At 47.8% G+C, this 17901-nt stretch overlaps 1 protein-coding gene and 1 long non-coding RNA gene across 2 annotated transcripts; one reads left to right on the top strand and one right to left on the bottom strand.

The window, feature by feature from the left end:
• The first annotated feature begins 265 nt into the window (after positions 1–265).
• Ubl4b (ubiquitin-like 4B) lies at positions 266–1641 on the top strand. The gene has a single exon (NM_026261.2). It carries the CDS (start codon positions 397–399, stop codon positions 961–963), a length of 567 nt encoding a protein of 188 aa, NP_080537.1. The 5' UTR covers positions 266–396; the 3' UTR covers positions 964–1641.
• Gm36097 lies at positions 1044–7446 on the bottom strand. Its single transcript, XR_375959.4, has 3 exons — positions 7026–7446; positions 2216–2405; positions 1044–1550 (listed from the first exon to the last, which is right to left on the bottom strand). It is a non-coding gene; the product is annotated as a predicted gene, 36097 (long non-coding RNA).
• Between the last annotated feature and the right edge of the window lie 10455 nt (positions 7447–17901).

Below are 17901 nucleotides of genomic sequence, written 5' to 3'. Positions count from 1 at the left end.
CAGGAAAAGTACTCAAGGCATGTGCTGAAAGAACCAGCGGCCATGCTGTTGGGATAGTGCCTTTCCCTGTTCTCTTTCTCTGTTCCAGCTTTCATTTCTCCTAGGCCTACATTTTCTTTCCTGGTCACCCACTCTCCCCCAACTCTGTCCTCCTTCCCTCTTTTCTCAGGAAGGAAAGCTGCTTCATGTCCACAATGCCCCTCTGCTGTCCCTAAAGTTCTGTTCTGGAAATGAGCCCTCCTGTAGCATTATGACATCACTGTGCATTAGCTAGTGGCTGCCCATGTGGGCTGGGCCCTTGCCCTACTAGGAGCTGTGACAGAGTCACCTATTGGGCCCTACACCTTCAGGGCAACTCCCAGAGCATGGATCCCTCCTGATTCCTCTCTGGCCCCAATGTTCCTCACGGTCAAGCTGCTCTTGGGCCGAAGATGCAGCCTGAAGGTATCTGGAAAAGAAAGTGTGGCCACATTGAAGAAACTGGTTTCTCAGCACCTACAGGTGCCCGAGGAGCAGCAGCACCTGCTGTTCCGAGGCCAGCTCCTGGCTGATGACAAATACCTCTCAGATTACAGCATTGGGCCCAACGCTTCCATCAATGTCATCATGCGGCCTCCAGAGGATGCAGCGCTGGATAAGACCCATCAAACCCAGCCCCTGTGGCTCCAGCTGGGCCAGGTTCTAGACAAACATTTTGGAGCAAAGGATGCAAAGACAGTGCTGGGGTTTTTGAGGCAAGAGCATGAGGAGCGTCTGCAGAGGCTGAGCCTGGAGGCCCTGGAGCAGTTGGTGGGCCAGCTCCTAGCACAACAGCAGCTTGACGAGCTGGCAGAGGAAAAGGAAGCCCCTGCTGTTGCATCGGAACTCGAGCAAAACAATGGAGGAGGAGGAGGAGGAGGAGGGACAGGAGGAGAAGGAGGAGGAAAGAAGGAAGAAGAGGAGGGTGAGGAGGCTGATCAGTAAATTGGCCTGTCCTTCTCTTGCTCACTAAACTTCCCCTGGACTGACTCTTCTATGTTCTCGGGCAATTTTTCTCTTTGCTTTCTCCTGATGGAGTTGCATTTGTCCTTCTTGCTAAACCGTTAAGTAGCTGGAAGATATCTGGATCCTTCTATGCCCTCTCACCCGTAGGCCCCCTTCTGAAGTGCAGAATGATTCTAGCACCATCTCTCTGCTACAAGTGATTTAAATGGCCCATGGTATGCTATAGGGACAGTCAGAGTTCACCCTGGCTCTGAGTGGAGCAGCTTTGCCAAAGCATGCCTCAGAGAAAGTCTCCATGGCTTGAGACAGAGCCACTTCTCCTTCAGAACAGACAGTGTGAGCCCATTGTCCCTCCTCTTAGAACCCAGATCCCCTGTAGTATAGAGAGGAGGAAGCGCTGCCAGCTGCCCTTGAACTCGTGGTGAAGCTGGCCCTGCTGCCCTGCTTGTGGTTTCGTATCTTCAGAGATGGGACCACAGAGACAGGAGCTAGGGAAAGCGATTGCATGGGCCAGTCCTGGGGCTTGTGGAAACTCAGATGAAGTCCCAGAGTAGCAGGAAAGAGTCCTAGACAGGAAAAAAGGTCTGTAAATGGCTCACTCATGGGTCCAGCCTAAATAAAGTTATGCCCACCCTAAATAAAGTTATGCCCACTAGCACATTCTGACTAATCAAGGTAGCACCGAGTGCCTGCAATCTGACTGGCATTGCCCAGTACTTCTTTGGAGACAGGGGTGGGAGTGGGGAAACAGTACAAACAAGGCCTTCTGCCCTCATTGATGAGAGATATACACAGGGTTATGCCCATAGAGCACAGCCTGTGGCTATATGGTCTGGTGCTTCTGCCTTGCAGAATATGCCAGAGCAGGTCTTTTGTCTACCTGGGGCTAAGAGCACAGCCCTAGATCAGAGATGAGAAACCCTGTACTGTGTATGGATGGGGCAGGTTCAGGGTTGCCTATTGAGAACCATGGTCCCCCTATTGGGGGTTGAAGTCCCCAAAGTACTGTTCCTGTAGAATTTCAGTCCTGGGGGCCAGAGATGGAGACTGTGTAGAGGGCAGGGGGGAGATATGTTTTTGGAAAAGAACAAGCAGAGGTTCGATTTCTCTGGGAAGTACTCTGTTGTTGGCCTATAGGCTTGACCTTCAGCCTAGGCCGACCACTATCTTGGCTGATATCCTTTCTCTGTTGGATGCTGAGCTTTTCAACCTTATCATAACATCCACTTACCTCAAAGACATTGATGCAGGCAAGAAGTGTAGTTGGTATAGTAGGTGCATTTTCTAGCAGTGAGCTCCACAGGGATGGCAGGAAGGGCTTGGGAGCCCTCTGCTGTGAAAGCCTGTTAGGGGGCATTGTTCTGTCTTCTCTTCGATAGAGACAACTTCACCTTGCTTGATGGCATCCACCTCTACCCTGTCTGATAAGGGGAGAAGAAAGGCAGGACTCCATGGGTTTGAATGACTCTTCCCAGACTCACTGCCCACAGGTGGGGGTGGGGTGGGATCCACACTTCCCCAAAGTTTCTATCCTGATCCCACTCTCATTCCGTGGCTATTTGCCATCTGCTGGGAGGTCTTGTGATGGTTCTGTGAATTCATTTGTGCTGGGCTTGTGCCATTTGCCAATGGGGACAAGCCTATTATCTTTACATTAGGGGAACTAATAGCCCATTTCCCAGGAAACCTCTGAGCAATAAAAGTAAGTGGGGCGTTTTATTCTTTGCTGAGAGAAGCTGGCATGAAGGGCAGGCAAAGCCTTTGTTTTCTCTCACTGATGCCAGTGGCAGAGAGCAAGGTAAGGTAGCCAACCACTCTCCTGCCTCCATGGCCAGCAGTTCAGGGGAGGATGTGTCCAGTCCCAAACTGGCAAGAACAAAAGTTGGTCCATCCTTCCATCTGCTCTGTGTCTCCTACGACTGATCCCATCCCTCCCAAGGGTCCTCCTCACCCCTGTCCCCCTCAAAAGCTGAGCACTAGAGAGTGTGCACGAACAATAGGCATAGAAATCCTGGGAAGAATTCTGTTAACCCAGGGATTGTAACACTCAGTGCAGTACCTTTTGTTATAGAGCTGTGGGTCTCATTCCTGAGAAGGGATACAATTTGTACTCAGGGAAAAGCAGGTGAAGATATATTGAGGATGTATAGAATACATCATGAATGTGGACCAGATCCTCAACAGATACTGACACTTCTACGTGATTCCTGCTGTATGTGGACAACCCCAACTCTTGGACTATGTGCCACATGGACCCTCCACTAGTACTAGCGGTTACTGGAAAGGCTTTCTGTTCCCTACTCTATATCACCACTTGGGGATGATAGGAATAGCAAGCAAGTTCTTGCTGAACTTCAGCTTTGTGCATAGTTAACTCCCCACATCACCTCTCCCTCCTCTACCAGGAAAGGACACGTGTTTCTAGAGGTAACAGCGTTACTCAAGTGGGCTGCACCTTGCGAGCCAGCTTTGTGTGTGTGTCCACTGAGAAATTGCACTCCCCACTCTAGCTTCCTCCTGGTTCACCTACCTGAAGTCCCAAACCCCTCTGGTCCCTGGCAAAATGATTTCTAATTGAAATAGGAAAGGCGTTTTGGCCTGTGTGCTGCCGTACCACTTATTGATTTTATCAGCAAACATTCTGGGATCCCTGTCATAGTCTTGTCCCAGCTGTATTAAAATACCTTAGGCTTGGGTGGTTGTCTTTTGAATAATAAATGCCTCCCATAGGCTCATGTGTTTGAACACTTAGTCCCCAACTGGGGATGTCACTTTGGAAGGTTGTGGGACCTCTAGAAAACAGAGCCTTGCTGGAGGGAGTAGGTCACTAAAGGCAGACCTTCAGTGTTTATAGTCTGTCCCTACTTCCTGCCTAATGTGATGAGCTGTCTCATGCTTCTGCCACTGAGTGTCACTTACCTGTACTGTATCCCTTCTTAAAACATGTCAGAACTCCCCTTCCTTCCTGCATTATATTTGGTAGGTATTTTGTCACCAAAATAAAAAGCAGTAATGAACCACTGAAAAGTGTTGTCTACAGTTCTGGAAAATTGAAAGTTCCAGGTCATTGTCTGGTGAGGAGTGTATGTGTGTGTGTGTGTGTGTGTGTGTGCGCGCGCGCGCTCGTGTGTGTGTGTATGGGTGTGTGTGTGTGTGTGTGTGTGTGCGTGTGTGTGTGTGTGTATGTGTGTGTGCGTGTGTGCATGTGTGTGTGTGTGCACGTGTGTGTGTGCGTGCGTGTGTGTGTGTGCGTGTGTGTGTGTATGGGTGTGTGTACGTGTGTGCACGTGTGTGTGTGTGTGCGCGTGTGTGTATGGGTATGTGTGTGTATGGGTGTGTGTGTGCGCGCATGTGCGCGTGTGTGCGTGTGTGTGTGTGTGTGTGTATGGGTGTGTGTACGTGTGTGCGCGCACGTGTGTGTGTGTATGTGCGCGTGCGTGCATGCATATGCACATGAGTGCATATGTGTAAGGGTATATGTTATGCACATGTATGTACAAGCTTGTCAAGGCTTGTCCACATTGTTTTATGGGGCAGTCTGTCACTGGCCTGAACAAAAACCAACTAAGCTAGGCTGGTTGGCTAGCCGGCCTCAGGGCAGAGCCCTTATGATTCGGCCATCTGCTCAAAAGTCCCCCCCCCCCCCTTTAATATTATTGCATTGAAGAGAAAGTTGTCCATCCACCATCAGCCTCCTCCTAAGATGCTGACAGCTTGAGGAATCCTGACTCCCGCACAGGAGCAGAGCGCCCCCTGCTGTTTCTTGCTGCATGGTTAGCTGAGGGCTTAAGTCAAAGATTCTCAACTTTCCTAATGCTGTGACCCTTTAATACAGTTCCTCACGTTGTGGAGACCCCCTAATCATAACATTATTTCATTGATACTTCATAACTGTAATTTTGCTGTTAGGAATCATAATGTAAATATATGATATGCAGGATATCTGATAATAAGACTCCTGTGAAAGGGCTGTTTGTCCCCCGGAGGGGTTGAGATCCACAGGTTGAGAACCACTGGCTTAGGGGAAATCCCTGGTACCCTGCTCTGACCCAGGATTTGTCAGATGTGCCAGGTAAGCCACGTTTCTTTCCTCCTGCTTCTGGCTTATTTATTTGGAAACAGGATCTCACTGTGTATACCAGACCCTCCTTGGACTCTCAACCTTCCTGCCTCAGTCTCCCAAATACGGGGACTATGGGCTTATGACTATGCCTGGAAATTTACCCCTAGTTCTGAATGGCCAGGAAGACAGTGGTCTGCCTGGGTGAAAAGTCCTGCAGATGTGAAAGAAGCTTGCACTGCACCAGAGCTCACAGGATGCCTGGATGTCTGATTTTAAACGTAAGCCCTGGAGCTTTCTGCTTCCACCCCTCATTTGCTCCCTTCCCCCAGCCTATTTGCTCAGGATTAAGTGAGACTTCAGTTGTTGTTTAAAGCTTCCAGCTGTTTTAAACTGGGGAAGAGGGGCACGAGTGGGAGGAAGTGGAGGGCACGGCTGAGCTTCCCCAGAAAAGCACCCCTATCCAGTTGAGATGCCTGAGGGTAGGCATGGCAACACTGGATGGATGTGCACCAGATGGGATGGGCAGGCCGGGGGCATCTCACATCTGTGCAGGGAGAGGTTCCATGAGGGGTGAGACTATGGTGGAAGACCAGCTTCTCTTTCCACATCTGGGACTTAGCTCGAGCACAATTTTGCTTTTGCTAAATGAAAACTATCATTGTGGGACAAGCCATAATAAATGTAAGCCCGTCTGAATGGAGTTCTAAAGCTGTTGAAGTCTTCACACTTCGGGGGCAGCGGGAGAAAAACTGCACATGGACATCCAGAAAGGCTCAGTTAAGGTCTTCACCTCAGGACTGATTTAGCAAAAAGCAGAGAGTAATAGTAAACAAATCCATAAGGACACAGCCCTCACTGCCATGGCGAGGTTGTGTGGAGGCATCTCTTCCTATTGGCAATGCAACCCTCACCCTCAGAAGTAACTTGCTTGTAATGAACAGAATCTCAGTGTGAAGCACAATGCTCAGACCAGCCCCAGCTAGGTACGACCCGATAGCTATTGGCTGAAATAGAAAGCCCAGGGCGGGCACAGGCTCTAGGCCCATGTCTGCTTTACTATTTGCTTTGAGCTTCCTTAGGGCAAGTCTGTTTGTAGTTCTGGACCAGAGATTTCTTCCCTTGCAAAATAGAAGGAGAAGGGCCTGGGCTTGAACTCTGAGATGCCTTCTTGGCTCAAGTCTTACGCTGACCCAAAGTCACAGACATGAGTTGCTGATTCCCCAGCCTGTCAGAAGCTGGTGTTCTCACAGGTTACTAGGAGACATTGAGAACAGGCTGGGATAGACAATGTGAAGATGCTAAGGACAAGTTGTTACTAGGTAGCAGAGACGTTATAAATACATTTAAATTTAAAAAATGATGTTTAAAGATTTATTTATCTTATGCATATGAGTATACCACCATTGCTCTCTTCAGACACACCAGAAGAGGGCATCAGATCCCATTACAGATGGTTGTGAGCTACCATGTGGTTGCTGGGAATTGAACTCAGGACCTCTGGAAGAGTAGTTGGTGCTCTTAACCACTGAGCCATCTCTCCAGTCCCCAGAAATGGTGTTTAAAATCACACAAAACATGTTTAAGAACACATGCCTGGGAGGATATTATGGTGAGGAGTAAAATTCAACCAAGGAAAGGTTTTTCTCTTATAAAGTTATGGTTTCATAAAATGGCTTGGTGTATAAAGAGGCACTTGCCACCGAGCTTGACAACCCAACTTTAATTCCCAGGATCCACATAGTGGAAAGACTGTCAACTTTCACAGGTTGTCCTCTGACCTCCACACATACACCGTGGTACACACATGTGCACACACACATAAGAACATTTAAAGCTATATATATCAGGTGCATAGTTATATGAGTGTTCTATGTGATGCTATTGCTCTGTATCATGACTTGACTACCACGAAGGGCCACCACTGGGCTGTATTCTCATCTGGGAGCCTGATGGAGGAAGCAGCTACTTCCAAACTCACATAGCACGTAGGCAGAAGTCTTGCTGTCGTAGAACCCAGGGTCTTCGGTTTTATGGGATGTTGGCGGTGACCATCCACAGTTCCTCAAACCTGCCTCCTGTCCTCATCACATAGAATGTTCAACATGCTTCTTCCCTTTTCAGGCCTGCAAGGGGAATTTCTAGAGGGACGTAAACCAAACTCTCCTCAACCCGATGTAATGAGGCATCCTGTCCCCTTTGCCAGAGTCTATCAGAAATGAGTCAGAGGCATTGCCTGCAGTCAAAGATGGAGGCCATTATCCAAAGTCATGAACACCAGGAGGTGAAGATCACAGGGGGGTCCCTACACCTCCTCACAGAAGATGTGATTATGTCACTATGCATTGCTGCATATGTAAAAGTCCCTGACAACAAACCTTACAATATCCTGCTCATCCTGGGAGAACGCAGAGAAGAGTGCTCAGTCCTAGCTCTGTTTAAAAGAAGCTTCTCCAAGACAGATACAGAGAAGCTAGTCCCGTACGGGAACTGAAGGGTTATAGTCACAGCACGGCTTTTCCTGACACCCGGAGTCCCCATGTCACTTGGATGAGCAAATCTTACATTTGATCTTTCTGGACTCTTCATGACATCCATGACCCTTAGAGACAGCCATATCCAAAGTGCTCACTTACAAACACAGATTCCCCTGTCTCCTACAGCACCTTAGACCATAGAGTAGGGTCCACAGTGTAGTCTGCTTTGAAGAAATAAGCTGCAGGCCTCTTTCATTTTCAGGGGGCCAGACGTGGCCTTTTTGGGTTCACCCTGCTCGAACTGAGTTGACCCAGTCCAGCCCAATCCAGCCCAGTCCTGTCAGGAGATCCGTATGTTACACTGTCGAGGACACAAAGGCTTTGCAGAGCAACATGAAGGAACTGCTAGGGCTATAGAAAAGAGGGGGCTAGACCAGTTTGTCTCTCTGCAAGTGGTGCTGGGTATAGTCAAGGCAGCAGTGTTCATGGGGAGCCCCAGGCATAGGAAGGGTGTTACATTTCTACAGTGGTCTCAGCTGGACTTTGCCAGGTGTCTGCACACATATATCAGCTCACACATGGCTGCGCATGGAGCCCCTGCTCTATGCATACTCTCAGAGGTGACAAGTTGGCTTCTGGATGCCTGGCCTGGCTTGGCTAATTATTCTCGTGCTCTGGGCTGGGGTTGGGTGTCTGCCAGTCCATGGCAGGGGAGTGGCTAGTGGGCAGGCTGCCCTGGATCTTGCTGCCAAGCCAGCTGTCACCCCCTGAGGTGGCTAAGGTGGAAATAGTTGCCAAATCCAGGTCCTGGTGCCCTCTGGAGCAGATGGTCCTCTCTGCTGGTCACCACCTCCTCTGGCTCCCTTCCTTTCTCGGGTCACCTTTCTTCTGTCCTTTCTGCTTCCCTTCTTGGACCTCTTCTCTGCCACATGCATATCCTCCTGTTCCCTCTGACCCCATTTGGGGCTAATTTGCACTGTATAGACATCTGGGTACTTCCTTCTGTGCTTTTTGCGTCTTACATCTCTTTCCACTCACCTCCACCTACATTCTCTTGCTTCCCATCCCTTTGAGTCAACAGCGGTTATCTTTCTGTTCAACATCAGCAGCCAGGCATAGTAGTGCATGCCTGTCATCCCAGCACTTGGGAGGTTGAGGCAGGAGGATTGCTGTGAGTGTGAGGCTAGACTGAGCTACTCAGCAAGTACTATACCAGTCACGGCATCTAACAAGACCTTGTCTCAAAGCAATATCAATGACAAAACATACAAACCAAACCAAACAACAGAAACACTCCCAGCTACCTTCAAACATGTCCCTGACCCTCTAGTCCATCTATATCTGCAATTATAAGCGATGAGTATATAGGCCCAGCCTGGTACCAGGGTGCAGAGAGAAATGGCTTCTTTTCATACATACATGTTTGTTAATACATCCCCCTCCCCAGATACGACACACCAAAGGCACAGACACCTGCACATACAAGATCTTCACAAACAGCCTTGTTGCAAGACGAACAAGCAGGCAGAGAGGCGAGAGTCCCAGACACGATCAGTACACCTCACGGAGGGAGCCAGAACAGGCTGCTCTTCAACACCGGCAGCCAGCAGCTTCCAGGCTGGATTCTTGGGTACCCTCATTCTCATGACTCAGTTCCAGGATCCTCTCTAGGGGGGCTCTGGGCTTCAATAGGCTTTAGGGTTGTAAATCCCAGTCTAGAAAGGCTTGTGACCCAAGAGGTCAGCAGGAAGCCCCAGTCCCCAAGATGGCTCCTATCTGGCCCTCCACTCCTCCTGACAGCATTTCCCATCAGGGTGATTTATGGGCCCCCAAGTTGCCTTTGGCGGCTCCCACTGCCCTTGAAGAAGGGTGATAAATCTGAGGTAACTACTGTAGGCAGTCTGGCTGTAAACCTGTCACGGCCTGCTGCAGCAGAGGCAGGTCTGCCGTGGGGCTGGGCAGGTCTACCTTTTCAGCCAGCCGCCTTTGGATGGGTCCCCAGGGTACCTGGGCTTGGAGTATTATTTATGAGAGTCTCAAACCCTGGGATCAAAGCCTTTGCCCCTCCAAGAGGTCAGGGTTCTGGCCCAGAGTTCCCCTGGGGCCTTTCCTCTCATCCAGACCACCTCAGGCCACTGGTGCTGCTTAAAATTGAGCTGTGATACATTAGGAAAAGCCTCATTCCTCCTGGGCTCCTCTGAGTCCCTTCCACTTCATTTCTCTTTATCAACTCTAGGTTCATTCCATTTCCCATATGCATACAAGAACAGGGACTCTTGGCTAGGGAACCTAGCTAGGCAGCTGCAGTCTGGCTCATCAGACACCAGGACCTGGTGTCAGCAGCCCTGTGGCTGACTTCATTTGGCAGGCGACTTCGAGGTGGCAGACACATCTTAAGTTGTGTGGGGCGTCTCTCTAGATTCAGCTTCTCTTTCTACTGCCTGAGTTCCTGGAGGCATCTCAGCCCCATGCCTTCTATTTATTCGTGAATATGGAAACCCATGGGGCAAGGAAGGCTGGTGTGGCGAAAGAAAAAGTCTAGTCTTCAGAATTCCGAGTTTGCTTGGAATCCAGGACCCGAGGGCTTATGATTCTGACTTGGGATGCTCGCTGCTTGTGAGACTTTGGTCACGTGCTCCCATGGACTCCTTCCTGATAAACTCAACACTACTCTTATGGGTAGTAAATGGAACCCATCAAGATGTGGTATGTCAATGTTTTTGTAGGTTCTAAAGTGTGAGGCAGAGTTTAAAATTCTTGTTCTCTCCCTCTCGCCTACATGAGTCTCTATTACACGTAATAGAACCCACCCTGGCCAGGTTAAGCACAAATGAATATACCGCAGGGAGAATTGGGTTATAGGTCAGTGGTAGAGTCAGGGATCCAGGCTTGGACATTTCATTGGATCACTGTGGCTGAGAGAAATGCTGAGACATATTACTGCTCCCCCACCCCCACTTGCTGCATGGCCCCTTTAGTTCCAGAATGAGCCCACAAAATCCTCATCTCCCAGGAACCCCAAGCACCTACCATTACTCTGTAGAGACAACTGTCATTTGGTTCATTTCAATCTATAAGCCATCTGAGTGTATTTGCTTTGGAGTGTGTTTGTAATGAAATCTTAGCTGAAAAGGAGTCTTGAAGACATATTTGAACAGTTTTTACAAAAAAAAAGTGCAAGACAGTTGGAGCAATTTAAGCAGTGTCTGAACATTTGATGGTATCAGAGAATCAATATTGATTTTTAAAATATGAGATGATACTGTTGCAATTATGCTTTAAAAAGTCATCTTGGGGGTGGAGAGATGGCTTAGGGGGTAAAGTGATGCTGTGCAAGGATGAGAACCTAAGTTCAAATCCCCAGAACCCATGTAAAAAGCCAGCCATGACGTCATGTGCCTATAATTCCAGCTCTGGAAGACAGAGACAGGACAATCCCAAGGTTGAAATGGCTAACCAATCTGGCCAAAAATGGCTCCATGCTCGGTAAGAGATCTGGTCTCAAATATTAAGGTGGAAAGCTAGCAAGATGGCTCAGTTAGTAAAGGTGCTTGTTGTCAAGTCTCACAACTTGAGTTTAATGTTCAGGACCCATATGGCTGAAGGACAAAACAGATTCTCAGTTGTCCACTGACCTCCACAGTGTATTCCATGACACATGCATACATACTTACAGGCAGGAAGGCAGACAGATATACACACTCACATGCACATGCACACCACAACGCCATCTTCTAGCGATGCATAGCGAGGTGGTGATGCATGGAATGAAGTGATGCATTCCATTTCTTTGGCATGGCCCACTGAAGTGAGAGGAGGATGAGTTGGCTATGGGCCATGTTGAATTATGATGTCACTACTGGAAACTGGGGCTTGCGGGTTGCTCCCTACTTAGTTCTGTGTTTGTTTGAAATACCTCATAAGTTCCTTAAAAATAACAGTTGACTTTGAACAGCTGCTCTCCATGTGCAAACACCTTCCTCTGGTGACAATTATATGGTGGTCTCCGATGCCTCAGGAACTTTCATCAAGATTGCCACCCACCTCTTCTGATGCTGGCCATTTCCCTGTGGCCTCAGAATACAGAGTATGAGTCCCAGATCCTCATTTCCTTGGGGATTTCTTGCTTGGAATCTCTTCTGATCTAAATTACTCTTCTAAGTTGGGGGTGACAGATGCCATTCTGACTGACGTACACAGACAGGAATTTATTAAAGTGTGTTGTTTCTAAAACCCTTGGAAGGGCCAGGAGATAAATGTCTTGGAGACAAACACCCTGGGGAAATCCCACCAGGCACTTCTGGGGAAACCATTACTCTGCTGTCTGCTAGTCATACTCTGGGGATGCTATAAACTTCCAGAGACGCCTCAGAAACCTCATCCCCTCAGCCAGTGCTGCCTTCTTCCATTTGCGGACACTTCTGTGGGGACTTCCTTGGTGAAGCAGGGTCACGTGTGCATCCTAGCTGCAAAACCAGTCTTTTGTGCTTCTCTTTCTCTCTCTTCCTTCCTTCCTTCCTTCCTTCCTTCCTTCCTTCCTTCCTTCCTTCCTTCCTTCCTTCCCCCCTCCCTCCCTCCTTCCCTTCCTCTCTCCTCTCCTCCTCTCCCCTCCCCTCCCCTCCTTTCCTTTCTCTTTTTAGAGACAGAAGACTCAGTGTTTGTGTGTGTGTGTGTGTGTGTGTGTGTGTGTGTGTAGCCCTGGTTGTACTGGAACTTGCTCTATGAACCAATCTGGCCTTGAGATCAGAAATCTGCCTCTTGAGTGCTGGGATTAAAGGTGTGAACCACCATACCCGGGTTACTTTCTAGTTTCTTTAACACAGGAAACAATCACCTCTCTGTTTCTCTGTCTCTTCTTTTTTTTTTTTCTCTGTCTCTTTCCCTCTCTCCCTCCTTTCCCACTCTCTTCCAGAGACCAGCATGTGCTTCCCGAGTGCTCGTGATGAGGGAGACCCTGGGCTCTCTGCTCTCCTTGGGTGGGAGGGGCAAGGAATCCCCACATCAACATTAAATTCCCTCTGGGCTGGGCAGATGGAGGCTTGGCATGGGTTACATTTTATTTGGAGAAAGAAATGTTAACAGCTAAATCTGCTGGCACGGTTACTCAAGCTGAGAGAGGAGGATTTCAGGTTCAAAGCCAGCCTGGGCAATTCAACGAGATACTACATACAGTTACAAAAAGGGCTGAGGACACAGTTTAGCAGTAGAATACTTGCCTAGCATGTGTTTAATCCCAATACTGGAAAAAGAGATATTTTATACTGTGAGAATCTATCTTAGGCTAAGATAGCCTCATAAACCTGGGTCTTTTCCTCTGGCCTTTTCTGATGTGCAGTCAGGGATAAAAGTTTTGTCCCTTCCTCTTAGGCAACTCTGTTCCTAGTGAAGATATGAAGGAGTCAGGTAAATAGACCAGTTCAAGTCATAGCTGCCTGTGAGCTTGGGTAAGTCACCAAAAATGAAGTAAAGGGATAGATAAATGGATCAAAGGTTTAAGAGTGTTAGCAGCTTTTCCAGAGGACCCTAGGTCAGGTCCTAGTACCAGGATTGGGCAACCCACAACTACTCTACCCCAATAGATTCAATGAACCCAATAGGTTCTGACCTTCTTAGCTTCTCCTCACACATGCATACACACACACACACACACACACACACACACACACACACACACACACACACACAGTTATTGCAGTGATTGTAAACATACAGGCAGGTAGGCAGGCAGGCATACAGGGACACATGGAAACAGAGAGACAGAGAGAGATAAGTCTGAAAAATTATATTTTTGAGGGAATTATTTAAATTCCCTACAATAAGCTATTCTACTTGTTGTGCAAGCCTAACAGTGGCATTCAACTGGTCCTTACAAACTGATGTAGCACTCTGTGTGACTACAGGTGTCTTCACAGAGACTTAAGCCAGTGATGGCTTTGCTGATGCTGAGGGAGGTAAAATCACATTTTCTAGAATTCCCTTTTCTGTGGTTTCACAGGTAGTGAGCAGGGGTGATAGACTCTCACGGGACTTGGGGGACACAGTGGCTGAGTCATTTGTCTCATGCACACTTATACTTTATTTTGTAAAGGTTCTGTGCATGTTTAGTTTGTGTTGACTCTACTCTTCATCCAAACTTCCTACCCATCCATTTTATACCTCTTCCTCTCTCTTAGCTCTCTGTGTCCTCCTAGACCAGTGGTTTGCTACTTATGGGTGGTGACCTCTTTGTGGGAAGTTGTCAAATGACCCTTTCACAGGAGGCGAATATCAGATATCCTGCATATCAGATATTTACATTACCATTAATAACAGTAGCAAAATTACAGTTATGAAGTAACAATAAAATAATATTATGGTTGGGGGTCACCACAACATGAAGAACTGTATCAAAGGGTCGCAGCATTAGGAAGGTTGAGAACCACAGCCCTGGACAGTTTTATTTCTACTTTTATGTCACATACACACATTTCATATCTGCGTAAGATATGGGAGCCACAGTTGAAAGAAAACACACAATATTGTTTCCCTGAGATTGGCTTAGATTACCTACTATAATTTTTCTCTAATTGGATAATTTCCTGCAACTAACATGACTCATTCTTCTTTAAGAATGAAAAAGACTCCACTGTGTATATATCACATTTTCTTTGTCCATCCCTCTGTTGTTTGACACCTAGCTTGGTTCCCTAGTTTAGCTGCTGTGAAAAGTGCTTTAATAAATACTGAGATGCAAATACCTCTGAAGTCTATCCTGCCTGGAGTACTTTGGATAAAAACCCCGGGAGAAACACTCCCTTTCCTATAACTTTTCAAACACCAGTGCCACCGTAAGGGATTTTGCACATAGAATCATGGCTTCTTGTTGGTTAATTTTAAATTAGGCAAGTTATCTTGAGTGAACCTGACCTAATCAGTTGAAGTTCCTTAAGAAAAGGCTTCAGTTTCTCTCAAGAGGGCCAGGTACCTGCAAGGCTCCAACCCATGAGTTTCCCTCTGCTGCTGCCCAGCCAGGACCCACACAGCTTAGCCTGCTCCCCCAACTCCACCCACTGCTTTAACACCATGGAGTTGCTGCTCCTCCTGGGAGCAGTGCTGGGCGAGACTGATGGCAGGCAATCGGCTGTGTTTGGTAGAGGAGACCTGTAAAACTCCCGCAGGGGCAGACGGACTGCAGGCTGTGGCATAATGCATGCTACCTCTGTCTGCGCATACACATGACATCTGGTTTAGCTCCCTCCATCTTAGTGTTGTAAACACAGGTCCATTAAAGAGATACATGTTTAGCCCTACTTTTCAGATGAAGAATTGGGACTTTGTAAGTCAAGACACTAGTCTGGGAGCTCTTAGTTCATTAGGTGATAGGTGGTGGAATTGAGAACCATTGACCCCAAGGGTCCTTACAGCACTCCCCCCTCCATATCCCCAGTTTCACTCTGTGTCTGTCAGTTGGGCTTATATTGTGTGTTAGTCAGAGTTCTCTAGAGACTTGGAATTTATGGAATCTCTCTTCCCCTCTCTCTCTGTCTCTCTCTCTCCATCTATCCATCTATGCATCTATCCATCTACCTATATGTATGTATATAGGGATTTATTGGAATGACTTACAAGCTACATTTCAGCTAATTTTGCAATGGCTAGCTGTGAAGGGAAAGTCCAAGAATTTAGTAGTTGCTTCAGTCCCACAAAGCTGGATGTCTCAGCTGGTCTTCAGTTTATGCTGAAATTCTGAAGAAGAAGAAGAAGAAGAAGAAGAAGACGAAGAAGAAGAAGAAGAAGAAGAAGAAGAAGAAGAAGAAGAAGAAGAAGAAGAAGAAGAAGAAGAAGAAGAAGAAGAAGAAGAAGAAGGCTTCAAGGCCACTAAAGAAATGGATATGCTAGTTAGATAAGGGCAAGCAGACACAGAGCAAAAGCATCTTTCTTCTATGTCCTTACATAAACCTCCTGCAGAAGGTATGGCCCAGATTAAAGGTATGTCTCCTGCTTCAAGATTTGAATTAAAGGCATATATCTTCCCACTTCAAGATCTGGATCAAAGGTGTGTGTTCTCCTACCTCAAAGGTCTGGACTAGAAATGGATTCATCCACTTCAAGCCAAGCAGAAAATCTGTCACAGGTGTGCCCTCCATTTCTGGATTGTAGTTCATTCCAGATATAGTCAAGTTGACAACCAAGAATACCATCACATATTGGTTCAGACTGTGTGTCGAGTGTCTCTCCTGGGCCAGTCCCTGAGGCTAGGAATCAAGTAGGAACTGACAGGTCCCCCATCACTGCCCTTCTGCAGCTCGTCCTCAGGAAAGCCTCTCCAGGGTCCATGAGGCTAGGGCAGAGTTGATGCTGGGCTACAAGTAAGCTGCAGTTTGCACAGTGTTCCCAGGGGAATCTGGTTACTATGAGCAACGCACAGGCTCACAAGCCTTGAGGGGAAACCTCTACAGAGGAAGGTATTCCTTTTTACAGGAAGAGAGGGACCTCTCAGAGCACCCACGGGGCCCTGGTGTCAGTCCCTCAGGGTCTCCTGGGCCTTGTTAGAGGCACAGGTGACAGCACTAGCAAGTGCTCTTCAGAGGGAGGTAGAGAGGGAGGAGGTGTTCAGCTTTAGGGAAGCACTTTCCACCTGCAGTGACTGAGCCCTCTTACACACTTCATTCAGCCCTGGGAGGACTCTCTAGGGATGTGGGAGAACTAAGGCAGGTGAATGCTCCGTGTCAGCCACAGCAACAACTCTCTGTGTGCCACAAACCCTGGGATGTTAAAAAATAAATAAAGTCAACACTGTATTCTACAGCCTAGGTGGTAACTTAAAATTATTTGGGCGTAAAACTTTTAAGAAGCCAATTTGTTTGGGCCCTTTATACAAATCGGACTGGTTTCTGTCTCCTCCCTACTTCCTATGCTATATGCAAACCAACATCTTCCACGGTGGCTCAGTAAAATCGTTCGAGGTGCCACCCAGTACTGTATGTTCTGTGCTGGACCCCACCTGAGGCAAGTTCCTCAGAGCAGCTGAGAAGTTTGCTGAGGGCAACAGGAACACGTTCCTGTCTTGGAAGAAGGTGGTTAGCACACCCACTAAGGTTAGCTGGCCAGCTGCAGAAACACCTGTACTTCATTATGTGTATCTGATCATTTCCATCAATCAACATTTAAAAAATCCTTCTCTCTCGTTTCTCTTTTCATCTGCCGTAGGCAGGGTTTCTATTGTTGCAATGAAACACCATGACCAAGAGCAGCTTGGGGAGGAAAGGGTTTCCTTCCGCTTATACTTCCAGGTCACACTCCAGTCACTGGGGAAAGTGAAGGCAGGAGCTCAAACAGGCCAGGGACTTGGAGGCAGAAGTTGATGCAGAGGCCATGGAGGGGTGCTGCTTACTGGCTTGCTCACCACAGCTTGCTCAGCCTGCCTTTTTTTTTTTTTTTTTTTTTTTTTATAGAACCCAGGACTACAAGCTCAGGGATGGCATCACCCACAATGGGCTGGGCTCTTCTCCATCAATCACTAAGAAAATGCCTTACAGCTGGATCTTATGCAGGCATTTGCTCAACTGAGGTTCCCTCCTTGCATATACGTTGACACAAAACTAGCTGGGACGATGGCCCATGGTGGTTTGCTATATTTCGGAAGCCAAGTTACAGTAGGAAGAGTGTGATTCAATTAGAAGAACACCAAGCATAAATGTCCCGCCTCTACTGAGCTTACATTCTAAGGATGGAGAGAAGCAAACAAAGTAGATGGGCATTAGGGAGTGAGTGTCCACGTATACACATGTGTGTACTACACATGTATGTATACATTCTTACACGTGTGTGAGGAAGTGGGCTAGGCCATTCAGAGACCTTGGGCCCTGTCTTTCCTGAAATAAAGGAATGACAAAGGAGAGTTTGCAGAAGGAAGCAGCAGCTGAAGAAAATGAGGTTTGAAAGGAGGTTCCCTGAATAGCAAAGGTGTCATATCTGGGTCCTATGAGACCTCTGGGGAAGGATTGGAAAACTGAGTTCCCACAACACTAAGGCTTAGCCAGAGAAGTTCTAGATAGGTCCTGCGGGGGCAGGGGGTGGTGGTGGCTGGACCTCCTATTCACCTGTCCCATTCCCACACGGCCCTTCTGTCCTCAGGCACTAGTTGCTATTAGGAGCGTTTGCATGTAGGAGCTGAGGAGGGACTGCAGGCGTCCTGTCCAGGGAAATGCCTGGAGCGAGATTAGGGAGCTAGGAAATTCTCAGCACAAATTCTAGAAGCTTGGATGCTCTTCCTTGTCTTCAGAGACTCTACAAAGCTGGGATTTATGTCCCTTCCGCGGTCCCACGTTTCTGGCTGGGGAGGGCAGCTCATTTTTCATGGGCACCTCGTGACTTTCCAGACTGTATTTTCAGCCTCGG

The sequence above is a fragment of the Mus musculus genome, chromosome 3 (assembly GCF_000001635.26).
Source record: "Mus musculus strain C57BL/6J chromosome 3, GRCm38.p6 C57BL/6J".
Lineage (NCBI taxonomy): Eukaryota > Metazoa > Chordata > Mammalia > Rodentia > Muridae > Mus > Mus musculus.
Note: the sequence above shows the minus strand (reverse complement) of the source record. Positions and strands in the feature narration are given on the sequence as shown.

What these genes read in the sequence shown, in the direction of transcription:
- Ubl4b (NM_026261.2), top strand. Translation starts at nt 397, where the DNA reads ATGTTCCTCACGGTCAAGCTGCTCTTGGGCCGAAGATGCAGCCTGAAG.